Source organism: Labeo rohita, chromosome 17 (assembly GCF_022985175.1).
Source record: "Labeo rohita strain BAU-BD-2019 chromosome 17, IGBB_LRoh.1.0, whole genome shotgun sequence".
Classification (NCBI taxonomy): Eukaryota; Metazoa; Chordata; class Actinopteri; order Cypriniformes; family Cyprinidae; genus Labeo; species Labeo rohita.
This window is the reverse complement of record NC_066885.1, coordinates 25,046,588-25,070,874: the sequence shown is the minus strand read 5'-3', so window position 1 is coordinate 25,070,874 and position 24,287 is coordinate 25,046,588. Positions and strand designations below refer to the sequence as shown.

Here is a 24,287-nt window from a genome sequence, read left to right as displayed (position 1 = left end):
AGGGTTTAATTTGGTTTTGTTTGTGTATGTTTTTTTACTCTCAAAGATTTGGTAGCCATTGACTGCCATTATGTGACTGACAGCAACGGTTTGAGTTAAAAATCTTTGTTTGTGTTCTGCTGAAGAAACCAAGTCACGTACATCTTGGATGCCCTGGGGGTAAGCAGATAAACATCAAATTTTCATTTTTGGGTGAACTATCCCTTTAAGTCTGATCTTTAATATAAAAAAGTAGCATATTTTAAGCGTCCAAAATAATGACTGAACGCATTACGCATTCTGAGAATGAAAACTTCATTTTCAGAAAATGATTGGACTGTATGTTTAAGTTGGGAAACGGAACATTTAAATAATAAAAACATCACATGAATTCGGATGCGTGAATTTATTTACATATGTGATGTACAAAGTAAACATACATGACAAATGAAAACGTACATTTTACAGATATAAAATACTCAGTGGCACACAAAACTCAAATCTACTCTGAAATTCGTGATCACAGCTCTGTAGATGACCATAACAGAAAACGTTGAAAGCAAGAGTCCACGTGTCAGAAAGAAAACTCCCCTGCGTCTGTGGGTTGGAACTCGCTGGATTTCTTCATCAAGGCAGCTTTGACGGCACTGATCTTTCCATCCAACTCAGCGAGACTGTAGCTCTGTGAAAACAAGAAGGTTTTCATCAGCTAATACGTTCTCATTGAACAGCAGGACCTTCAAAATTTTCCCTTCATGAATACGCAAATGCACCAGTAATGGAACGTACCTGCGACACTGAGGCTTTAGGTCGTTTGTGCGAGTAATTCTGAGGGAAAAAAGAAATAAAAGCATGAAATGAATGCTGATTTATACGAACAATGCACATCAGTCGACATTCAATAAAATGGCAAAGCATTTATCTCAATATCAGACTAAACAAAAATCTCTTACATGGCTGTTTTTCACAGGAAAAAAAAACGTAATGGCAGCCAAAACAATAAATTGAACCAAGGACAACTGTAAGTGGACAGAAACGGCACGATTAGAGTATGAAACGGAGATGTCCTTCAACATCACTCAATCACTGCCAACAGACCCGAGCCGCCACAGACTTACACTGATTAATAGTATTAAGTGGGGCCATCGGGATTCTTTCTGTCACCCGATGGCCCTTTCATTTATTCCGTCCATCTCTTTTTATCTATTACCCATAATTTGTCTTCATTTTAATCACTTTTCAGTGTGCATATGGACCCACTTGGCAGATGCATGATATCTGCTCACCCTGGTCAGCAGAGTTTAATTAATTCTGAAAGCTGCGCCACAAACTAAGAAGATCAGCATATTTGACGCCACTCAATGTCCCACTTTATAGACACACACACACATTGTAAAGGACATGGAAATCAGCTAGCTTTCAGTCCAGCACTGAACTAAGTGAAGCTGGTGTGAGGAGGCGTAGAAACGGTTCAAGAGCACTTACTCAGCTAACTTTGATGGGCTACAATCTGACAGGGATAACAAATTCTGAAGTGAGGGAAAAAAATATCACTCATATCAGCTTTTAATGGTTTTGAAGAACTCTCCGGCCGACTGTCGTGAGCGCAGGAGGAAACACATAAGTGAGACGTCTTCAGCGTAACAAGGACGTGTGCGGTACAGTGTAAAAACAAACAGAGAAACCAGTGGTACAACTCAGTCTGACAACATAAATAGGTCATATCAAAAATTGTTTTAGCATATAATTTTTCCCCTGGCGTACCCTTCAAAAGTTTGGGGTCTATTGCGAATAGAAGCCAAGTCTTCAGTGTCACATGATCCTTCAGAAACTGTTCTAATATGCTGCTCAGAAATATTTCTTATTATCATCAATGCTGGAAGGCCGTTTCTGCCACTGAATAAACAATTTAAAAAGGTAACTGTGACTTTTTTCATCTCACAATTCGGACTTTCTTGCAATTGCGAGTTTTTTCTCAGAATTGCATGTTACAAACGTACAGTTTTGACTTCTGTTCTCAGAATTGTGAGATATAGACTCAACTGCGAGTTATAAAGTCAAAATTGTGAGCTATAATCCGTGAAGTCAGAATTGCGTAATAGAAACTTGCAACTGCAAGTTATAAAATCATAATTACAAGATTCAAACTCGCAAATCTGACTTTTTCCTCGGAACTACACGATATAAACTTGCAATTGCAATTGAGATATAGACTCAATTGCGAGTTATAAAGTCTGGATTGAGAGACAAACTCAAGAAATTGTGAGAAATAAACTTTTTCCCCAGAACTGCGGGTTTATTTCTCATAATTGCAAGTTTGTCCTGCAATTCTGACTTTATAACTTGCAATAACGAGTTAAGTCAGAATTGTGAAATAAACTCGCAATTCTGAGAACATATCTGTCTTTCTGTCTTTTTCCCCCCCTCAAAACTGAACTATATAACTCGCAGTTGCGAGTTTAAATCTCAATTCTGAGAAAAAAAAAAAATTGAATTGAGTGAAAAAGTCAGAATTGCAAAATACAAACTTGCATTTGTGGGGAAAAAAAAGTCATAATTGTGTGTTTATATCTCACAGTTCTGACTTGTGAGTTTATATCTCACAAATCTGAGAACAAAAGTCAGAATTGCAATATGTAAACTCACAAAAATGTCAGAACTGTGAGATAGCATTGTGTCGCAATAACCTTTTTTTCTTATCATGTCACCTTTTTTTTACTGTTACCTTTCACTTTTGATCAACTTAATGTGTCCTTGCTGAAAAAAGTATTCATTTCTTTATAAAAAAAAAAAGAAAAAAGAAAAAAAAGGGCCTTTGAATAGTATTATATAATGTATCACAATCTCTAGTGTATTTTTTCACTTTCTCTCTGACCCTGTGCCTTTAAGAAATGCTGCTTCTTTGTATGTGACATGAGCAATGGTGCTTTTATTCAACAAGACTCTTTGCAAAGTCTGTATTGCATTGTGACAGATTCATAAAACAATCTAGACTCAAATTGCCACATTTATGGTTAAGGTCAGGTGGAAATAATCATATTTCAAAATAAATGAGGGGAGATTCTCTATAGAAAATGAGCAAGGATTACATATGGCCCTAAACACAGGATATATCAATATTGGCATCTATTTTCCGAGTTCTTTATATATCCTGACATTTATGTAATTTTTATCTTTTCATTTCATGCTGTACGCAAAGGAGAACTTCTTCAGACACATTTTTATGCTCTTAATGGCAGTCAGGTGCAACTATTAAGCTGCGCAATTAAGCTGAATTTAATTCATTTTTAGTTATACCTCAAAACGCCAATATAAAAGTGTATGGATATCACAGTTTTAATCTTCAGATTAATTCTTAAGACAAAAACAAAAAAGTACAAACTGTAATTTTAAGTAGATTAGCAACTGCATGTCTGCTTTCTTTTTACATTTTCGATTTAATCACTTCTCTCTACCATTTTATTTTTAGAATACATACATACTGTGTGTTAGAGAGTGGAAAACATTTTTTAATTAATGTTGCAATTTATTCAATGAAGAAGAAAAAGCTTCCTATCAAAATACCACTCAATATCTGGTTCTCGGAGTTCATAAGACACTGTGGATGTTCAAAGAGTGTGGAACTTGTGGAATGACACTGCTAAGATGAACAAACTAATTCAATATCTGATCATCCACTCCTCCAACAAACAAGGACACACACACATTCTCTCTCACTCTTTTCCTACCACTTACCGTGGAGTGGAAGTACTCTGGGGAAAGACCCTCGAGCTCCAGAATTCGATCTTCAAGTTTCTTTAGCCGCTGATAAACGCTTTGAGGAACTGGACCTGCTACAGATACAGTAACAGTAGAGTTACATGACAATTAGTGCTGAGCTTTTTTTTTTTTTTTTTAGGATTCTGGCGGCTTATCACGTTGTGCCTTTATATGAATCAGAATGCATGTAACAGTTGCAGAACCACTGCATTTTAATTCCGATCCAAACAAACATGCTACATACAGCATACACAGTTTTTTTTTTAAGTAAATTAGATTCTATTATTTCAAAATTTTCAAATGGTCTGAACTTAGCTTTGTGATATTATACTACATCAAACATCTGAACAAAACAGAAATAGCAGACAGGCTGAATGAGAACACAAATTCACTCTCTGCCAGCAGGTGGCGCTTATGGAGCAGCATCAATACAACATTTCCTTGTTTACTCCTGTAAATAAAGCAGCCCTGCCCTTTTAAATACTACATTTAATATGCATTATATGGAGGTAAGATTAAAAAGAAAATACCATCTAAGCTTCTGAAGACAGTTTTCCTTTAGAGATATTTATATAAACCCCTTGGTTCAGATCAGTATTTAGAACTTTCCTATATTTTGCGCATCGTGAAGAGTGAGCTTGCTCTGCCTGCTACAGTATTTTCTCCTCTTTGTGTCTGTCTTCAGTGTCTCCGGTTTCTGTTCACGGCCATTTACAGTTGGTTTTGATATGCCCAGTCAATGAATTAATAGTTCTAAAAGTTTTCTAACCATTATTCTGAAGTGTATTCAGTTAACACAGATCTCCTTTCAGTTAACGACGCTGTGCACTTGTACCAGTACGTCCTTTTCCTTTTTTATTTATAGTGTTTGCGTAATTCAAACTGATTTACCATTTAAACCTAATGACAATCAAATGTTCATCTGTCAGCTCACACTAAGGACTGCAAAAAAAGTATAATTACATGTCTGAACATCCTAAACATTAGAACATTTATTGGACTTTAGGACTTTGTATTGCTCTTCTATTGATCTCATGTACCTGGTGGAAGTTTAAGGTGAGATTCCATGTTTTGGAGCCTCTCCTCAACAGCAGGGTTTCCACAGTCTCTGTTCATGGATCCCTGCTGCTGGTCTGCCAGCTCAGTGTGTGTCCCTCTGGTTTGAGGACCGTACGTATTTATAACACGTGTCACTGCAATAGCAAACAATCACCAATTTAATGCTTCATACATCGACTAGTCATCCGTTTATTAATAGTCTAGAATGTGAGGGCAAGTACATAAACCACTGTAAACACAGTCTCTAATCATTTCATATTAGAAAATGATTATATTTCTGTATTTACTATCATCATTTTATATTACAATGTATATGTATGCACAAATATGCAACTCTTCAAAAATTTGAGTTTTTAATGTTTTTGAAAGAGGTCTGCTCACTATGGCTGCATGTGTTTAATACATTAAAAACAGTAATATTGTGAAATATTATTACAATCTAAAATAAGTGTTTTCTATTTTAATATATTTAAAAATGTAATTTATTCCTGTAATGAAAAAGCTGAATTTTCAGCAGCCATAACTTAAGTCTTTAGTGTCACATGATGATAATATATATACACATTACCAGTCAAAAGTTTTTGAACGGTAAGATTTTTAATGTTTTTTAATGTTTTTTTTAATGTTTTTGAAGTCTCTTCTGCTCACCAAGTCTGCATTTATTTGATCCAAAGTACAGCAAAAACACTAAAATAACTTTTTTCTATTTGAATATATTTTAAAATGTAATTTATTCCTGTGATTTCAAAGCTGAATTTTTTGCATAATTTCTTTCAGAAACCATCTTAATATTCTGATTTGCTGCTCAAAAAATATTTATTAATATTATTACGTTTAAAACAGCTGAATGTAATTTTTTCAGGTTTCTTTGGTGAATAACAAGTTCAGAAGAACAGCATTTATCTGAAATAGAAATCTTCTGTAACCTTATGAATGTCTTTATCATCACTTTTGATCAATTTGAAACATCCTTGCTAAATAAAATTGTTAGTTTCTTTAATTTCTTTCCCCAAAAAATTATACTGACTCCAAACTTTTGAATGGTACAGTGTATTGTTACAAAAGCCCTTTTTTTCAGATTTTTTTTAAATGCTGATAATAAGACAATATGACAGTGACTGAGCATGTTCCAGAAAATCCCACAAAGACTGCGTGCGGCAAAAATAAATAAATGAAATAAAATAAAAACTAAAGTTTTTTTTTTTTTTTTTTTAGGGTTTTTATACTGGTCAAATATTTACAGCCAGACAAAATGCTGATAAATGCTGATGTTTGGATCTTTCTATTCATCAAAGAATCCTGAAAAAAGTACTCAACTGTTTTAAATATTGATAATAAAATGTTTCTGAACAGCAAATCAGCATATTAGAATGATTTCTGAAGGATCGTGTGACACTGAAGACTGGAGTAATGATGCTGAAAATGTAGCTTTGATCACAGGAATAAATTACATTTTTAAATATATTCAAATAGAAAACAGTTACTTTAAATAGCAAAAAATATTACTGCTTTTGCTGTATTTTTTAATTAAATAAATGCAGGCTTGGTAAGCAGAAAAGAATTAAAAAAAACCATTCTGTTCAAAAAAAATCTTAATGTTTAAAATCTTGACTATTGACCCCAAACGTTTCAGCAGATTTGATTTTTTATACAACAAGAATGAACAAAAGCCTAACCTTTGACGTGACTCTTGAAACCAGGATATGGTGTGAATACTGCATCAGTTCTTGCACAGCTGTCCTCTATACAACACATAGGAAAAACGTTATTGTTAATTTTTAGATTAATTTATGAATGATCAAATAATCACTGCCTTACACATATGCACAAGTAAATGGCCAAAGCAAATGACCTTATTTGGTAGACATAAAGAGCTTTTAACACCTGGCTATATTTGGATGATTCAGTCTGTGAATGATGGGTGCATTCTGACCTCACAGCCATGGAAATCAGCACTCTTACAAACATTGGCAATTGTGCAGTAACCCATCTGACCACCCCCCCATGCCGCCAGTGCCCTCCCATTCTCACCCTGATTGCAGTCGATCACGTTGCAAAACTCCCTCACATTGTTTTCATTGATCTCCAGCTGTTTGCGCTCTATAAATGCAGATATCCTACGTTCAATCTGAGAAAATGAGCAAGAGAGCAATGAGAGTCAGACTGATGAGCTATTGAAGAAAAAAAAAAAAAAAAAAAAAAAAATCAATCCACTGTCTTCTTTCTTGCTGTTTAGTTATAATGAGGAACACTAGGCCATATGGGCCGCATGACTAACAAGTGACCGCCGTGGACACAATTATTCCAAAAATCAAAATATTTTTCACACGCAACCATTTCAGATAGTTGTGATTTGCTTGGGCCTTTTATTACAGTGACTGTAAATAAATAAGCAATAAAAATGAGGGCCTCCTTGTCCTTCGCCCACATGCAATTTCAGCGTGTAATGAACATCCACTTCATAACGTTGCAAGGACCAGGACCTCTCTCAGGACTCTCAAAGTGGGTGGCTATTTGTTTGTCTCTGAAGGAAAGCAGGCGGTGAAGGAGCCTTCCATTCATTCTCAACTATCCGTCCACAGATAGCAATTCACACTCCCTACCACTGACCAACTGGGACAGATTGCATGCAAATAATAAATAGACACTGTCAAACATTTAACTTTAATTGCATTTGGGACAAGAGATTGCTTGAATGCTTGCAAAAGTGAATATTTGGTCTAACAATAATCATGGTAAATACAAATAAAACCAATAATAGCCTAACTGTTCAACTAAATGGGATAAAATATTATACAGCGTAATGTCTTTGTCACTGGCAGCATAAAGACATAACATAGCTGTCTTTGAAAAAAAGACATTCAGTTTTATCACTATGCTCACTCCTCTTTGTGGGAATACAAAGCCAAAATGTTATAAAAAGCCCAATAATAAAAAATAAATTAAATATGTATTATATACACAAATACACAGTATGTCTATATTTTGTGTAGTGGTACGTTTGAGGGGTTTTACCTCAGATTTAGCAGCCTTTATCTGCACATTATCACTGATTTGAGTCTTGTTACGATCCTCATGGACAACGGAGTGGTCAGATGTGGGACGCTCTATGTCAACCACCATCTGCTCAGATGTATCTGCTGTTGCTTTCCTGTCACTGTTGCTTGGGTTGGAGTGGCCTTCAGATTCTACAATTTGCTTCAGATTTTCAGAGGCTGACTGGAAGGATCAGAAATTTGCAAATAAATAAAGTGAAAACATTCTGCTCCATCTTTCAGTTTCAGTGTGTATCTATAATGACCAATTACAGCTTTGGGCACATAAATACGGGATAATGTACAGTCAGCTGATCATCATCACAGAATAAACCTTCAGGTTTCCCACGGGTCCTTGAAATACTTGAAAGTTTGTTAAACTGAAAAAATTTTGAAAATAAACATACATAGATACAGATCATTGAAAGTGCTTGAATTTATTTTGTGCAAGAAGTTTTCTGGAAAAAATTCCATATTATCCCCGGTCCGCTAATGTGTTATATTACCAACATTTCATGGCCTATGCATACTAGCTTTCTTGATTGACATTAATTACATGCATTTAGCGTTACATTAACTTACCATTACATGAACCTAAGCTCTTTTCAATAAAATCCATCCAAAAGTTAATAGCAGATCATTTTAGAATACAGTACAGGATGTACCAAATATTCTTCAGTTTTATGCAAAACAGAAATACAAATAGAATATCAGATTCATCTTATATATATATATATATATAAAAGATTTTTTGCATAGTTGTGTTTGACACAAGAAAACTGTGTTACAAGATAACACAATGTAACCTTGCTCTCATTTGAATTGTGTCCCCTCATTAAGTCCTTGAATTTGAGGTTACTGGACCTGGAAAGTCCTTGAAAGGTTCTTAAATTTGAAGTTTGAAATTTGAAACCAAGGTGTGGGAACCCTGTTGATAGCATGATCAGAACATTTTACTGAGAGAGAAAATTATGTTTTGCCCTGTCTGGGTTTAGTTTGCAATAATTAATGTGCATATTATACAGGACAAAATATTAAATATTTCATCAACTTAAACAAGACTTGAGGGGTAAATGCAACACGTAACTAAATAAGTAATTAAATACATTACCAGTCAAAAGTTTTTGAACAGTAGGATTTTTAATGTTTTGATCTAAAATACAGCAAAAGCAGTAATATTGTGAAATATTTTCAGCATCATTACTCAAGTCTTCAGTGTCACGTGATCCTTCAGAAATCATTCTAATATGCTGATTTGCTGTTCAAGAAACATTTTTATTATTAATATTATTATCAATATTTAAAACAGGTAAGTACATTTTTTTCAGGATTTGTTGATAAATAGAAAAATCAAAAGATCAACATTTATATAAAATTAAAAGCTTTTGTAACATAAACTATACCATTCAAAATCTTGGAGTCAGTATTTTTTTTATTTTTTGGAATGAAATAAATTCTAGAAATTAATACTTTTAACATAATAATAATAATAATAATAATAATAATAGTTTTTGAGCAGCAAATCAGAATATTAAGTGATTTTTGAATGATTTTGTGTGACTGGAGTAATAATGCTAAAAATTTGGCTTTGAAATCACAGGAATAAATTACATTTTAAAATATATTCAAATAGAAAAGAGTTAAATAGTAAAAATATTTTAATTTTTTACTGTTTTTACTGTACTTTGGATCAAATAAATGCCAGTGAGCAGCAAGATTACATTAAAAAACATTAAAAATCTTACTGTTCAAAAACCTGACTGGTAGCGTAAATAAATGGCAATAAAACTACATACAGCTCATTCGTCATTGATTATATACAAAAAAGATTTAATGATTAATCAGTCAGAATCATGTATCATGTAGAGGTGTGTAATTAAATCATACAATGCATATGATACTAGTCTTTACCTGTAGTTTGGAGATGTGCTGTTGTAAACAGGTGTACACATGAGATGGCTGAAGTTCAGAGATGTTCACATTGTTGACATTGGCACTGATGCTCAACACTTTATCGCCCACTTTTAACTGGAAAACAAAGACAGTATTCTTGTTATATATAAATTGTTCTTTGCTTTTGATGGGTGTCCCTGCTGAAAAAAGAAAAAACTTAAACCAACTTAGGTGTTCTCTCTGCCTGGTCTGTTTATTGGTTTGAAAGGGATTTTGGCCACTTGTCAGTTTATCAGACAGGGAGTAAAACCAGCGTAAACCAGCAAACATCAGCTAACGTCAGACCAGCTGAGACCATCAGGCTGGTGTTTATTTCAGCACGAATATTAAAACAAACACACGCATTCATTTTTATTGCTTGCTGTTTGTTAGGGAAGTCATAAAACACATAACATGGTTGACACTGCTACTTTAAAAAAAACAGGTTTTTATAAGACTCAAGTGTTACATTAACATAAATGTTATGAGCTCTAGAAATTGTGTTACTGTCCCGGTTTTCCCAACCCTGTTTCAAAGAGCGTGCATTTTATTTATACAAACCTTTGCGCCCAATTCAGCGAGCGACTGGATAATAGAGCCAATGCAGTCTCTGAAAACATCCCGGTGTCTCCCGTGATGTGAAATCTGGTTGCTGCGCTGTTCTTGTTTACTTGCAGCACACGCATCGCGTCTGTCTCCGTTCGCCGCCATCATGCTTCCGCTCCTGACGCAGCGCTGATTGGACTAACGCGCGCCTGTATAACATGACCTCACTTCCTTTAGGAATGTACACTCTGGTCGTGGTTCCAAAATTTAAAATCAAAACAAAACAAAGGTAATTTTACTTTAATATTAAAAGTTCAAGTTTAAAGTTCAAGAAAATTCAAATTCAAAGTTCAATATTATGTCGTGTTATATTCTGTTCTGTTTTTAAATTAGACAATACATCCGTATTATTTAAAATAAATGGTTAATAATAATAAAAAAGATAAAATGTACCTTGTTTTTTGGACATGGTACCAAGTTAAAACCATATTTTCTGGACATGATATTACCTATGATAGTCCCATTTTTTTTTGGTTTTTGTTTTTTTAAACTTTAAGTATCCAATAAATGTCTATATTAGTCTGTTTTTATTTCAAATGTCTAGTCCTTAACATGTTTTAAATATACACTACCGTTCAAAAGTTTGGGGTCAGTACATTTTTATTGTTTATTGTCTTTTTTTTTTTTTTTTTTTTAAGAAATTAATACTTTTATTCACCAAGGATGTATTAAGTTAATAATTAAACGTTTATTAAAAGTTAATAATAAACAATTTACATTGTTATAAAATATTTATATATTGAATAAACACTGTACTTTTTAAACTTGTTATTCATAAAAGAATCCTGAAAAAAAAATCACAGGTTCCAAAAAATATTTGGCAGCACAACTGTTGATATTATCCAACATTGATCATTCTAATAATAAATCCGCATATTAGAATGATTTCTGAAGGATCATGTGACACTTAAGACTGGAGTAACAGCTGATAAAAATTCAGCTTTTCATCACAGGAATAAATTCTATTTTAAAGTATGTTAAAATAAAAAACATTATTTTATATTGTAAAAACATTTTGCAATATTACTGTTTTTTTTCTATATTTTTAATCAAATAAATGCAGCCTTGATGAGCATAAGAGACTTCTTTAAAGACTATTACAAGTCTTACTGACCCCAAACTTTTGAACGGTAGTGTATATACTGCAGGCTATGAAGCTATAATAATGATATGACAGTATTTTACTTTATATGTCCTTGTTACACATTTTATGTATAGTATAGTAGGAACCAGGGCACTTCAAAATAAAGTATAAACAATATTTTATAAGCCTTTCTGTGTCAAATATTATATAACCTATAACTGTAACATATTTTTAAGTTAATGCATTTGTTAAGACAACAGTAGCCAGTAAACATTGTTCATGGTATACCTTTTCTATAGGCTGGTGGTCAGTGTAGTCAAGGTCTGGTTTGTTTTGAATCATAAGAATGTTACTCTTCTTGTTAATCACTTCCCCTGTCAATCAAAGAAGCGATAACTCCATTAAGCTTGTATACTGTGGCCAAAAAAATGTGACCTTTAAGACAAACTGAAGGGTTCTGACATTGGTTCAGTATCCATCATATTCAGCGTCAGCCGTTTCACTCTTTAGGGGATATTTGTCAGATTGTGCTCACCACTCCAAGTTTTTCTTCCAGGGAGCGTTTTGAAAGGCAGGCTGCCCGTTTATAGCAATACTGACTGTCAAACAATAGTGTAAGGGCAATAGGGATGGGAAGCTGCTCACAATGGTGCTCTTTTCTGTCCCGAGAAAGTGTGGGAAAATCTCCCTCGTCTATTCATACATTTTTTCTTCTTTTTTTCCATATAATGAGGAGACTGATGAACGCAACAACTGAGAAAAAGAACAATTACCATCAATGACAAAGCACAAGTGCTCGGTGCTGAACCCTGTAATGTCTTCTGGAAGGGTTAATCATTTTAGGAAGGGTTTTGGAGACAAACCTTTCAGCTCCAGTCCTTTCTGTGGCGCTCTTTAATTCCTCCAGTTGGAAGAGAACTGTAACACTTGACATCCTCTTACACTCTGTGCTGTTTGAGCATATTCCCACGCAGCAGGACACATGAAGAGAGGTGCCTCGGGTTGGCTACTAGGATAAACCAGGGTTTTAGTACAATATGTTTTAGAAACATCTTGCTGATTTCTTCTGTAAATATAATTAAAACAACATGGTTTAACAAGTGGTGAGATACATATACAGTATTCTTTCTTCAGTCAAAAAAGAAAATTTCTCCATATAGTGGACTTCAGTGGGAGCCAACGGGGTTGAAGGTCCAAACTGCAGTTTCAATGCAGCTTCAAAAGGTTCTATACGATCCCAGCTGAGGAATAAGGGTCTTCTAGAGAAACTGTATGTCATTTTCTGAAAAAAAAAAAACTGCAAAAAAAACAAACACAAATGCTTATCTTGCACTAGTTTGAACTCACACATTACATAATCATGTTAGGAAAGGTCACGCATGATGTAGGCGGAAGTACCGACCCAGCGTTTACAAGGCGGACATGCAAACCCTTTACAAAAAAAGGTATAACATCGATGTCAAACGATTTTGAAGTTGGAAGAGAAAATACTATAATACCTTTTTGAACCGAAGTACACCGACAAGGAACTAACCATGCGTGACTTTTCCAATGTGATTATGTTATGCATGAAGTTGCGGACGCGCATTGCAGAGCTAGTGCAAGATGAGCATTTGTGTTTTTTTTTTTTTTTTAGAAAATGGCAGATCGTTTCGCTAGATAAGACCCTTATTCCTCGGATGGGATCATGTAGAGCCCTTTGAAGCTGCATTGAAACTCCAATTTGGACCTTTAGCCCATTGATCCCCATTGAAGTCCACTATATGGAGAAAAAACCTGGAATGTTTTCCTCAAAAACCTTCATTTATTCTCAACTGAAGAAAGAAAGACATGAACATCTTGGATGACATGGGGGTGATTTTATTTTTATTTATTACATTTTTTATTCTGAAAATTAATAAATCCTAATGTTTTTGAAACAAATCTCTACACTCACCAAGGCTATATTTATTTGATCAAAAATACAGGAAAATTTGTGATTATTGAAATGTTATTGCTATTTAAAATAACTGTTTTTTTATTTTAATTTATTTATAAATTGTACTTATTCCTGTGATGGCAAAGCTGAATTTTCAGCCTCATTACTCCAGTGTTCAGTGTCACATGATCCATCAGAAATCATTCTAAAATGCTGATTTAGTGCTCAAGAACTGCAAAAACAATTGTGTGGAAACTATTATAACTTTTTTCCTGGATTCTTGAATGGGAAAATGAACAGCATTTATTTAAAATTCATCTTTTCCTTTATTTTTCATAACATTATAAACGTCTTTACTGTCACTAATTATCAATTTCACACACCCAAAAAATGAGTAATGTAATATACATAATATAACAGTATAATATATAGTAGTATAGTGTGTTGTATACTATTAAATACACAAGTTTTTCAGCTGAAGACATGATTAGCAAAAGATTGTTTTTTTCTTCCATATCCTTTGTTTTCAATAATCCTTTATGGATCATGATCCAAAACTACTTTACACTGTGAACAACACTGTTTACGTTGCTCTCGAGGCACTCAGAAATGACCCTTGTTGACATTCAAATAACACCAAGTACTTTACAAGCATACTACAAACAATTCTTATACACACTAAATATCGGAATGATTGTGTTGGTGTATTCAACGAGATAAGCAGGCCCTCTGAGTCTCATTTACACTGAGAAAAAAAACAAAAAAACATGGAAAGTTTCTCTGAGAGATAAATTACATGCATGGTGTTATGCAGCTTTAGAAACCAGGCAACTGTGAGCTGAATGTGCAAAAGCAGATCTAACATAATTGTTTCACCTATATCCTGTTCAGCCGCATCTCTTAGTAAAAATAATTTTGCCTTTGTATCCCGTTCTTTCTTTCTCTCTGTTGTACAATACAGTGTAAAAGAGCATATGAAAAGAGGTCAATGGGGAGTCTGCAAGAACCTGAAAGAGAGAGGAAGAGGACCGTTCAATTTAGAAATATCTAAGACATACCTTATATGTAATAGTGACCTCAGGTGCTTTCATCTATATCTGCTGTACAAATAGTGATCAGATTTTATAGAAAGGAAGCAGCCCTGTCAGCCATGTTTTCATTTTTTCAAAGCAACCTTAAGGTATATTAGGTACACCATGTCCGAATCAGTAAGAATCTATACATTTGCAACATATTTCTGACATACATGTAGCTGATCTTTGTAGAAAGTAGCCTGTTTTGTGCATGATTTCTGCATGAGGTATGGATATTTTCTATTAAAATCAAGGAGATATTACTGAAACTGTGAAATGCTGTGAAGTTTAAACAGAAGAAAAACATAAAAAATGATACAGGAGTAACACAACATTGTTTCCATTGTAAATGTATTGGATTTATTGTAACGATGAACAAAGTTACAGTGTACCAACTTATAACTTGTCAATTTGCTTCATTATTTCATAATTTCTTGTTTACACACAGAGCTGGGTAGATTACTTACAAACTGTAGTCTGTTACTGATTTTAAATTACACAACAAAAATTGTAGTTGGTAACGTAATCCAATACATTACACATTTTAGGTGATATAATCAGACTACTTTTAGATTACATTTGACCTAACTCGTTTATCACATTGATTTAAATAGGATAATCTTGTACCATATTGATATAAAAGAGTAAGAAAATATATTCGTCACATTAAATATTACGTGAAGGTTTCCCAAACTGGGAACTAAAACTAATTAGTTTAATTAAAGCTAATAATTAATTAAGTCATACAAATGTAAAAATAAAACAGATCATTCAACATCAAACAAAACAGAACTGTTACAATAATAAATAATATTTGCTTACTTTGCATATCATGTGACCATTAACCAATGCCAGAGAACCATGAACATGCAAATGCGATATTTATTTTATAATCTCAGGGGTACTTCAAGTAAATGTATTAGCTGAAAGATGTTCAGATGACAAAAAAATTGGGAATGCCTACATGTAAATAAAAAATAACACATATTTCTGCATTTTATTGTGTTTGAAAGACCAAAGTTCTCCAAAGACATAGTTACATGGTTAATTAACTTACTAAGTGATTATTCAAATAAAAATGAATTAGTGTTCATTAGTAGTTGATGCAATGTCTTATACCTGAAATGGTTTTTGTCAATCTATTGATCAAATGCTGTGTCATCACCTGACTAATGACTAATCTTTTGTGAATCTCTGCAAAACTGGAAGACTTTTTGAGTGTAAATAAGCAGTAGGCTGTTTTAGAAAGGAACATTTAAATTAGGGAGAATCAAGAAATTATGATTAATTTATTGCTATTGTGCGAATGATATGTAATCATATAATCAATAAAATGTAACAGTAGTCTGATTACAAGTATTTTAAAATGTCATTTAATCTAATTACAAGTACTTAATTTTTGCAATCTGATTATATAACCCAGATTACATGTAATCAGTTACTACCTACAGTAGCTCTGTTTGCAGAACAACTTAATGATTTTCTTATCTATATATTAAGTTTGTACAGTATTTAGTGGAACACCACCCTGTCAAATGAGAGGGTTATTCAGTACATTTACATTTATGCATTTGGAAGGTGCTTTTATACAAAGTGACTTTACACTGAATTCAAGTTATATATTTAAGTTTGGTAACACTTAGGGAATAATTCTTACTATTAACTAGTTACTTATTGGCATGCCTATTATTAACACATTGACTGTTTATTACTACTTATAATGCACCTATTGTGCATGGCCATATTCTACATCCCTAAATCCTACCCAATACTGGAACTTAAAAACTACCTTACTAATTATTAATAAGCAGCAAATCGTGAGTTTTTTCAACAAAAGCCATAGTTATTGGTTTGTTAATAGTGAGAACTGGACCTTAAAATAAAGTGTGACCTTAAGATTTAGTTAGTTTTGGTTGCTATAAAGAAGGCTAATGAAAATAATGGAAATGTACATAACATACAGTTCAATTTTCTGAAAGGTGACTCATGTTGTGTGTAACTAACTATTATACAAAAAATACTGTAAAAATGTGATTTGCTCACCAGGTAGGAGATGTATTTGCACCAAAATATTATACGGTTTGTCTGGAAACAGCATTTGACGTCAAAAAAAGATATTGTACGTTTTTTTAACAAATAGCAAATAAGCATATTTGCTTCTTTAATAATCGTCTTTGCATTTAGTATTGCTTTTGCCAACATTATCATAACAGACCTGTGTGCTGTTGGCTATTTTAAGGTCATGTGAGAAATATCTAGTTCATACTTACACTTTGAAAATTTTTGGTCCTAAATATACATCATGAGAAATATTTTACGAAACACTGACTCTTGAAGACTAATCAAGAAAACAAAGAAAAAAATGAAGGATGAAAGCAAAACAAATGATTTAATGCCATTTTCCTCTCTTGTGCAATGAGTCGATTTTGTAGAAGCATCTTAGAAGTCAACACACAGACAATTAGCAAACATTACAATTATTTCTTCGCTAATGAAAGTCAACTGTACTTTTTAAGAGTTTAATTGAAAATCCATCTAATACCGTTGTGTCTTTTATTGATGGGGATTTGCTCCTGCAGCCTTGCTAAGTTTTCTCCCTTCTTGTCTCATAACTCCCCCTCTGCCCGCGCTCACAGGAAGCTGCACCTGTCACCTGGGGGCCCCTGCCTGCACTCAGGATCAATTTACATAACCTCATTTAGCAGTTCACAAATCAGAGCCATTAAGAGCTGCTAACAGGAACCAAGGGTTCTAATTTAGCCTTCCTTTCACAGTGGGAAAATTGGGCAGCTCAGGCCTACAAATAAAGACTCAGGTCTTGGCTTTGATTGTTGATTGTGATGGTAAATGTGCAGATGATTAGAGCAGATTTTCCCCTTTATTGATTTTCTGCCAAAACACAGCATGCCACGGTCCTGCACTAGGAAGCTAACTCGAATTGGGAGGGGGGGCAAAAGCTTGAAAACGGGGGCAGGGGTCTGTGTGATCACGTGGCAAAAAGTCTTTGCACGCCACCGCCGTTATACTGTATATGAAATTGCAAGATGGCAAACACGAGGCTGTGAATGAGATGTTAATGAGAAGCTTAAAAATATTAAGTTGCATGTTGCCCCAGGTGACCGTTCATTGTGCACGAAAAGAGCAACGTCAACAGTACCAGCAAGCGAGTGGTACTGCGTTTCACTCTTAAATCATACTGAAACAGTATCAATGAAGTAGCAAATCAAGTGGAGCACGTTGGGCTTTATTAAGTATTACCATAATGTGCTTTATTAGACACACTGTACAACATTACAAAGCTATTCACAGGATAAGTGTGGACACTCGATTTTGTTCTCATTAAGTAAATCTCTTTTAATAGAAAATCTAGAAAGACCCCACAGCAAGTGTATGAAATTGTAACTGCTATACGTTTTTTTCTATTAATTTACTGCCTAAAAGCTGTAGTCATCAGGTGCATATTAGTCTGACTAGACTTTAAATTAATGGAATTATCTAAATGAAAATTCTCCATTTACAGAACCTCGTGTTGTTTTATAACTTTCTTTTGTGTTGTTTTAGACTCCATTGATTTTCAGTGTATGTGCATAACAGTATATTTCTTAAAACTATATTCCTTTGTGCTCTGAAGAAGAAAATTAGGTTTTGAACAGCTTGAAGGTGATAAAGAGATGGTTCACCACAGTTCTGTCATCATTTAAAGTCAGACTGGTGCTGTGAAATACTCTTAAACCACTAAATTAATAAAAAGTTGTTGCAAGTGTCCATCTCATTTGACAATTTTGTGACTGAATATCCTTAAATGGGATAGTCTGAAATAAATGGAAATATCTTGAATACTCAACATACTTATGAACAAAAGCATTCACATCTATGATATCTATGCTCTTTTCTATTCCAGACTGATTGAAGTCATTCTAATTCATAAATGCATTTTGTTGCCACCATGAATCCACCCCATGCAGACTTTTTTTCCTGGAAAGAACAGCCGTGCAATCATGTGGATGATTTTAGCTTTAACCCCTTTCATTTACCATTCATCAGATAAACTTCAGCGTGTCACTATACATAGCTCATGTCAAGTATGCTTACTCAAAATGGCTCTCAATCGGCAGTCGATTTGGCAAAGATCTTCTTATAATATGAAAGAGCTGATTCAAACTTACACGTGTTCACTGCCAAACTGGTGTATCTGAAGGTGTCTGAAGTGTTTGTTGTCTTAGCGGGCAGAGGAACTTCATTAGCCGAGTCAGGGAGCCCTTTCCATTCCTTGTTTTGGATACATATTTGGTGCCACGGGTACCATGCCAGCAGTGTGATGCAGAAATGAAAAAGCGATGTCATCCTCAATCATGGTTGATGACATTTCAACCTTTGCACATTTTGGATGTTTTCTTTAATCTGGCACCATTATTTCAGGTGGTGAAGTCTAAAGGAGACATCTAGAATTTGCACTCACAAATCAATAACCACCGGTAGCTACAGAGTTATTTTTGCTAAATTGTGATCAGAGATTTTGTCAGGAAAAACTGAACTTGACATCCTGGTATCTTTGGTACGCATTTGATGTCTTCAAAAAGCCTCGCTTTTTTTGGGGTGGGCTAAAATCTCCTAAAATTAATAAGCCACATAATGGGAAATCTCCCTGTGGACGGTCACCATTAAGCTATAACACATTATGCTGTCATTCTCTGCCTTTGAAAATGATGGAGCAACAAACAACTGTTGTTGTCCCTGCGGCAGCATCCCGGTTAAATTAGCTTTAATGAACATGTAATTGCTGGGAATAGACTGAGCGGACCCGAAGCAAACAAGGTTTCTAATTGATTTGCATTTCTCTTTTTTGTGAGCAGTCGCTCATTGTCCGAGCGCGCTATTGATCGGCTACTGTGTATCGCCCCGCATGTGTTTCCCTTCATTAACTGATAACGGGTTACTGATGACTCCCATCCCGGCTCTAATGTGGCTTAACGCCTACTTTGTTCCCGTGTCATGTCGGAGGGCAGCCCGGAATAATGAGTAAGTGGGTGGGCTGTGTTTGGGGCTATCTGCTGGGAAGGCGTTTAGTCTGCCGGGTGCAAGGAGATCACTGGAGGGGTTAAAAAAGCAGCACCTCTTAGGTCTGGATTACTTTTAACTGCTGCACAGCATGGGCCCGGCCTCCATTTTAACCAACAACCTGAAGCAGTCGCTTAGGCTCGGTTGGCGATACAGAGTCCAAACTAAAACTGAAATGTAAACAAATTCAAATGCGTTGACACCTACATTATGTTATGATGGGTTGACCAGATGGGCATAGCAGACAATTTTAGGTTGCCGCACACTAAAAATGTCTGAATTGCTGCAGTTTTGTTAATTCAGCATTTGTCTGAGGTTTTTCAACTAACCATTATGAACTGCCGACAAAATCAACATTAGTAGTGCAAAAATAATTTACCAATCTCTAAAACAATAAATGCTAGTCCAACTATTAGGCTAAATAATTCATTTCAAATGTATTGGATCATTTTGAAATAATTCCAGAGCTTTATAGAGGATATAATAAAATGAGCTAACTGCGCAAGGAAACAAATTCCCTGAAATTACAAAGGCACGCTGACTTGGGGGAGTGTTGGTGCGTCTTTGAGACTGGAAAATAGCCCTGAATGTATGTGATTTGTATTGTGCATATATAGCTCTCCCCGGAAACCGAACAACCAGTCACAGAAATTCTAATCGTTACAGACGTTTACCCTGATTTTCTTTGCCATAGAATTGTAAATTGAGCATAGAAATGATAAATGATACGCCATACGTGCAATTGGCTGCGTAATACAATGGTCACACAACGACGGGCCGCTGCGCTCACAGAGAGAATTGCATGTTAGCTAATTGTTAATTTGGGCGACTCGCGCTGGCTAATTATGGCGGCACCGCCAAGCCATTTGCATGATGGACTTGCCACCTGCCTCGACGCATGACAGCCCGCAGCCTGGGCAAACTATATAATTACTGAACAGTGGTGGGGCAATTTTTGACTGCCGTCCCTTTGTGTGACATGAATTCTTCCTAATGACATATTTTATAAAGGGGCAAATAGCATCCCTCCTTCCGGTTCTACAGAAAAAAAATCATCTCAACAGGTCTTAATGTTTAAGCCACTGCACTCCCGTATAGGCCGATTCTTCACAGTTGTGCAGTATACTCATTGTGTTCCTCACACTCCTAGATCGGTCGTAGTTAGGCCTGACATGACAGCATGCAAAGGTTTCTACTGTATAATTGCTTAAAAGTCTTATGGAAACTATTAAGGAATGTAGTTTGTGCACAATTGTGCCATTTTGACATTCTCCATAGATATATTTTTGAGTCATTTATACAGCGATTGACCAGACGCAATGGGGCGAAAGCGAAATGTTCCAAAAACTACTTTGAAATTTGCTTTTTTTACTCACATATTAGCCAATATTTAAGTGTACACTGAGTGATACTGTCTTTTATTGATTATTTTTTAGAAAATAATCTTTAATTTAGAAAATTAAAATTTTAAATGCTTATTAGTTCTATTCAAATATGAGGTTAGATTGCATGCTAAATCAGCCCTACTCTACAAACACTATCCACCTTATTTTACAATACGGAAGCTGTTTTCTGGTAATGTGTGAGACTTACAGTTCCTAATCTGCCGTAGGGAAATAATGAGAAGAATAACGAAGTGCAGTGACCGGTAAAAATGTTTGCACTGCAAACCACTGTGTTCATAATTAAGGTAATACATTAAAATAATATGGTAAGACACACCAGTTTGCAATATCAAGCTGCAAAACGAGCTGTTTTTTACAGCTAAAAACAGCTGGAAGCTGATGACACCAGAAGCCAGAAAATTTACATATATATAAATTAACGCGCCCGCTCTTACCAGAAAAATAAGGTGATAAATGGTGGTAAACTTGACCCTTCAAGGGTTAGTATACCCAAAAATGAAAATTCTGTCTCTATTAAAATGTTTGTATGTCTACCTGTAGTCAGATTGACTTAGATTTACGTTGCATAATATTTTAAAGCGATTAAAACCAGTTAGCCTAATTTAAATGTTAGTGACAACATTTTGCTAAACATTATTGTATACAATTAAATTCAATGCATCTGCAGTTCAACTACATTAGCTTATGATAATATTAATATGTAAAACTTTAGCTGTTACTGCTACTATTTTTTTTACTCTTCTACATATTTTATTTACATATCTACCTATCTAGATCGATCGTTCGGCCCTAAAAATGATGGTTGGCGGTGACTGCAGACTATCCGCTATGTTAAATATTGATGCTGTTTTAATAGTTTTTGTTGTACCCCGCTTAAGTAATCAGATAGTGTTTAAGTGACAAAAAGTTGATCAAAATAGCAGTGGGGTGAGGTGATTACATGTTATTTAGCGGGGGAGGAAGTGTTAACACGGTTAGTGACGGTTCGTTGATCACCAAAGGACTCCCGCTGGTACAGTACAAGACTGCGCTAGAGCGCCTCTTGTCTGCTCAGAATTTCATTATTGAGTCATGACCCAAGCCACTCCGACATTGCAGAACATTAAAATAAAATCCTTATTCGCTGAGGCTTGTTATTTCGGAAGACGAGACTTATTGTCTGTCTTCTCTTTCTTTGCACATAAAAACTCTGTCCAAAACCGTGTATGGCATACTCGATGCATTTAATCAGTAAGCATATAATGGCTAATATCTTAAGCAAGAGGAGCGTGTATATTGCCTGACACAGGGGGAAAACAGCCTTGAAACATGGTTTCATGTTCCAAATTGTAAGCAATTCTGTCTTTGTGTGAATGGCATTCAGCAGAAATATTTAATGCATGACTCCCCAGTCTTTAGCAGCCTAAGTGGGCTTTCCTCAAGATTCTTCTATAAAAGCAAAATAAAACAAATGACCAAATTATCTAGGTGATTCATGAATTTAATATCTTTCCCTACAACCAACAAAAAATGAGATATTTTTATCGGAGCATTTCTGCAGTTCATGATAATTTGCCTCAGTGTAAATTTGACTATTTAAATTGTAGGATTCTAAAAGACACTGTCATTACAAAAGTAATTTTCTTTGAGAAGAAACAAAATAAAAAAAACAGTACAGAAATGGGAAGGTATGAAAATGCAGTTTTTGTTCATTGGATGGGAAAGGCTCCATTCACATAAGGCTGAATGCGCTGCATTTCACTGGTGCCACAATTACACTGAAAGGTCAAGTATTACTGCATCTTGTGTTCCGCGCTGCATGCTAAGTATTTCTTCTTGCAAATGACCCTCGTCTGCGTGCGCAGCACAATGGCCTCAAGAAGCAGATAAATGCTGGACAATTAAATATATTTTTGCTACTAGTTGACAATAAGAATTACTAAAGGAGGTGATTGCAGTTAATGTGTAATTGTGCCATTTGTCATGCACATACTCAGATGAAGCTGGTCTAAGAATGAAGTATTGGAAGTCGTACACGAAAAGCAGTCTTGCTCATCTTAATTTCTTTTCTTTGATTTTACAAAACCCAATTTAAGATGTATTTAGATTACATAAGGAAGATGAGGTATACATTGGAAACTTGATTTTCTTTTTACACGAAGAGCATTTCTCTGTCCTTTTTTAAAGACTCAAGTAATTCAGTGCAGAAGTACCGACTAAGAGAGATTTGTGTTTTTGGCTGTATAACTGTAAACGATCAAGTCTTTATAATATAATTAATCCTAAATTTGTTTCAGTTTTAAATATAAAGCGCTTTTTCTACTTTTGCAGTAGTTGCCTTTTCATTCCCCGCGTATCTTGTGCTGTTTTGTGTCAAGAATAGAGTTTGTATCATGTTGAAATGTGGTTTTGGATATTTAAATATAAAAAAGGAAAAAGAAACAGTCTTTGGACCGTTCTCGTCTGACTTTTTTTGCAGACTGTAAACTGTCTAATTAATAATGTCATTTAAAACTGTGTTTGTGGGTTTAAAGTTATACTTTTGCAATTTTACTTTGAAACTGATGTGTTTGGAAATAAAGTTATTATAAAGTATAGTTTACATGGCAATGTTGGTGGATGTAACTTCAGCACCCCGGACAGCTCCAGAGCAAATGACATAATGTGAACTAAAAATACTACTTTATCATTGCATAATCTCACTTTTCGAAGGTGTGGCCGAAACACGTTTGTTTTGTTTGGACATTTTTAAAATCAGCGGTGTAAACAAAAGGTGGTCGCTTGAATAAAATCATTAGACATGATTATTGGTTATTAGTGTAAGCATAAAGACTTATTTGTTCTATTTGACACTTCTGATGTTTATATTTGCGTTGTACGCCATGTTTGTCTTCAAGAATCCTAGTAGGACATTGCTCTTAAATTCATCTAATCGTTGATAATCTACTAATAACATTATGTGAAATATATGAATAATGCCAGATATGTATGATTAATTTTTGTCGATACCATAGAGTGCAAACTTTGTGGTTTTTCTATAGAATTCAACACAAATGAACTATAAATGCAGATACTGTAAATAACCCCCTATGAACCTCAGAAACCCTAACTCTAATATGATTGCGTTGAGATTGTGGTCTAATTGCAGGGAGGTGACTGGGACCTTTGCACCCAAAGCCTCGAGGACAGTCCGCAGTTGTGCAACGTGTGTTGAGTGAGAGTGATGAGAGCATACACGCTTCCAACAAGTCATTTTCAACAGCTACAAGCTCCACACAAAGACCACACACCGAGCCTCAGACATGTTAATGTAATCTGGAGTCTTTCAGAGGAGCTCTAACAAAACGAATCCCCGAAATCCTAATAGACTCTTTCGGCGCCGGTAGATTGCTGTAGAAA

General features: G+C 34.8%; 1 protein-coding gene across 2 annotated transcripts; it reads right to left on the bottom strand.

The window, feature by feature from the left end:
• Window positions 1-357: 357 nt before the first annotated feature.
• mbip (MAP3K12 binding inhibitory protein 1) lies at window positions 358-10,512 on the bottom strand. Of its 2 annotated transcripts, none has more exons than XM_051134039.1 (9): window positions 10,326-10,512; window positions 9,744-9,860; window positions 7,813-8,016; window positions 6,829-6,925; window positions 6,474-6,539; window positions 4,779-4,931; window positions 3,715-3,809; window positions 769-807; window positions 358-661 (listed from the first exon to the last, which is right to left on the bottom strand). In XM_051134039.1, exons 1-9 carry the CDS (start codon window positions 10,476-10,478, stop codon window positions 554-556), a joined length of 1,032 nt encoding a protein of 343 aa, XP_050989996.1. In that variant the 5' UTR covers window positions 10,479-10,512; the 3' UTR covers window positions 358-553. The 2 variants fall into 2 exon arrangements, with proteins under 2 accessions (XP_050989996.1, XP_050989994.1); XM_051134037.1 differs by having other exon boundaries at window positions 359-661; window positions 3,715-3,812; window positions 10,326-10,511.
• Between the last annotated feature and the right edge of the window lie 13,775 nt (window positions 10,513-24,287).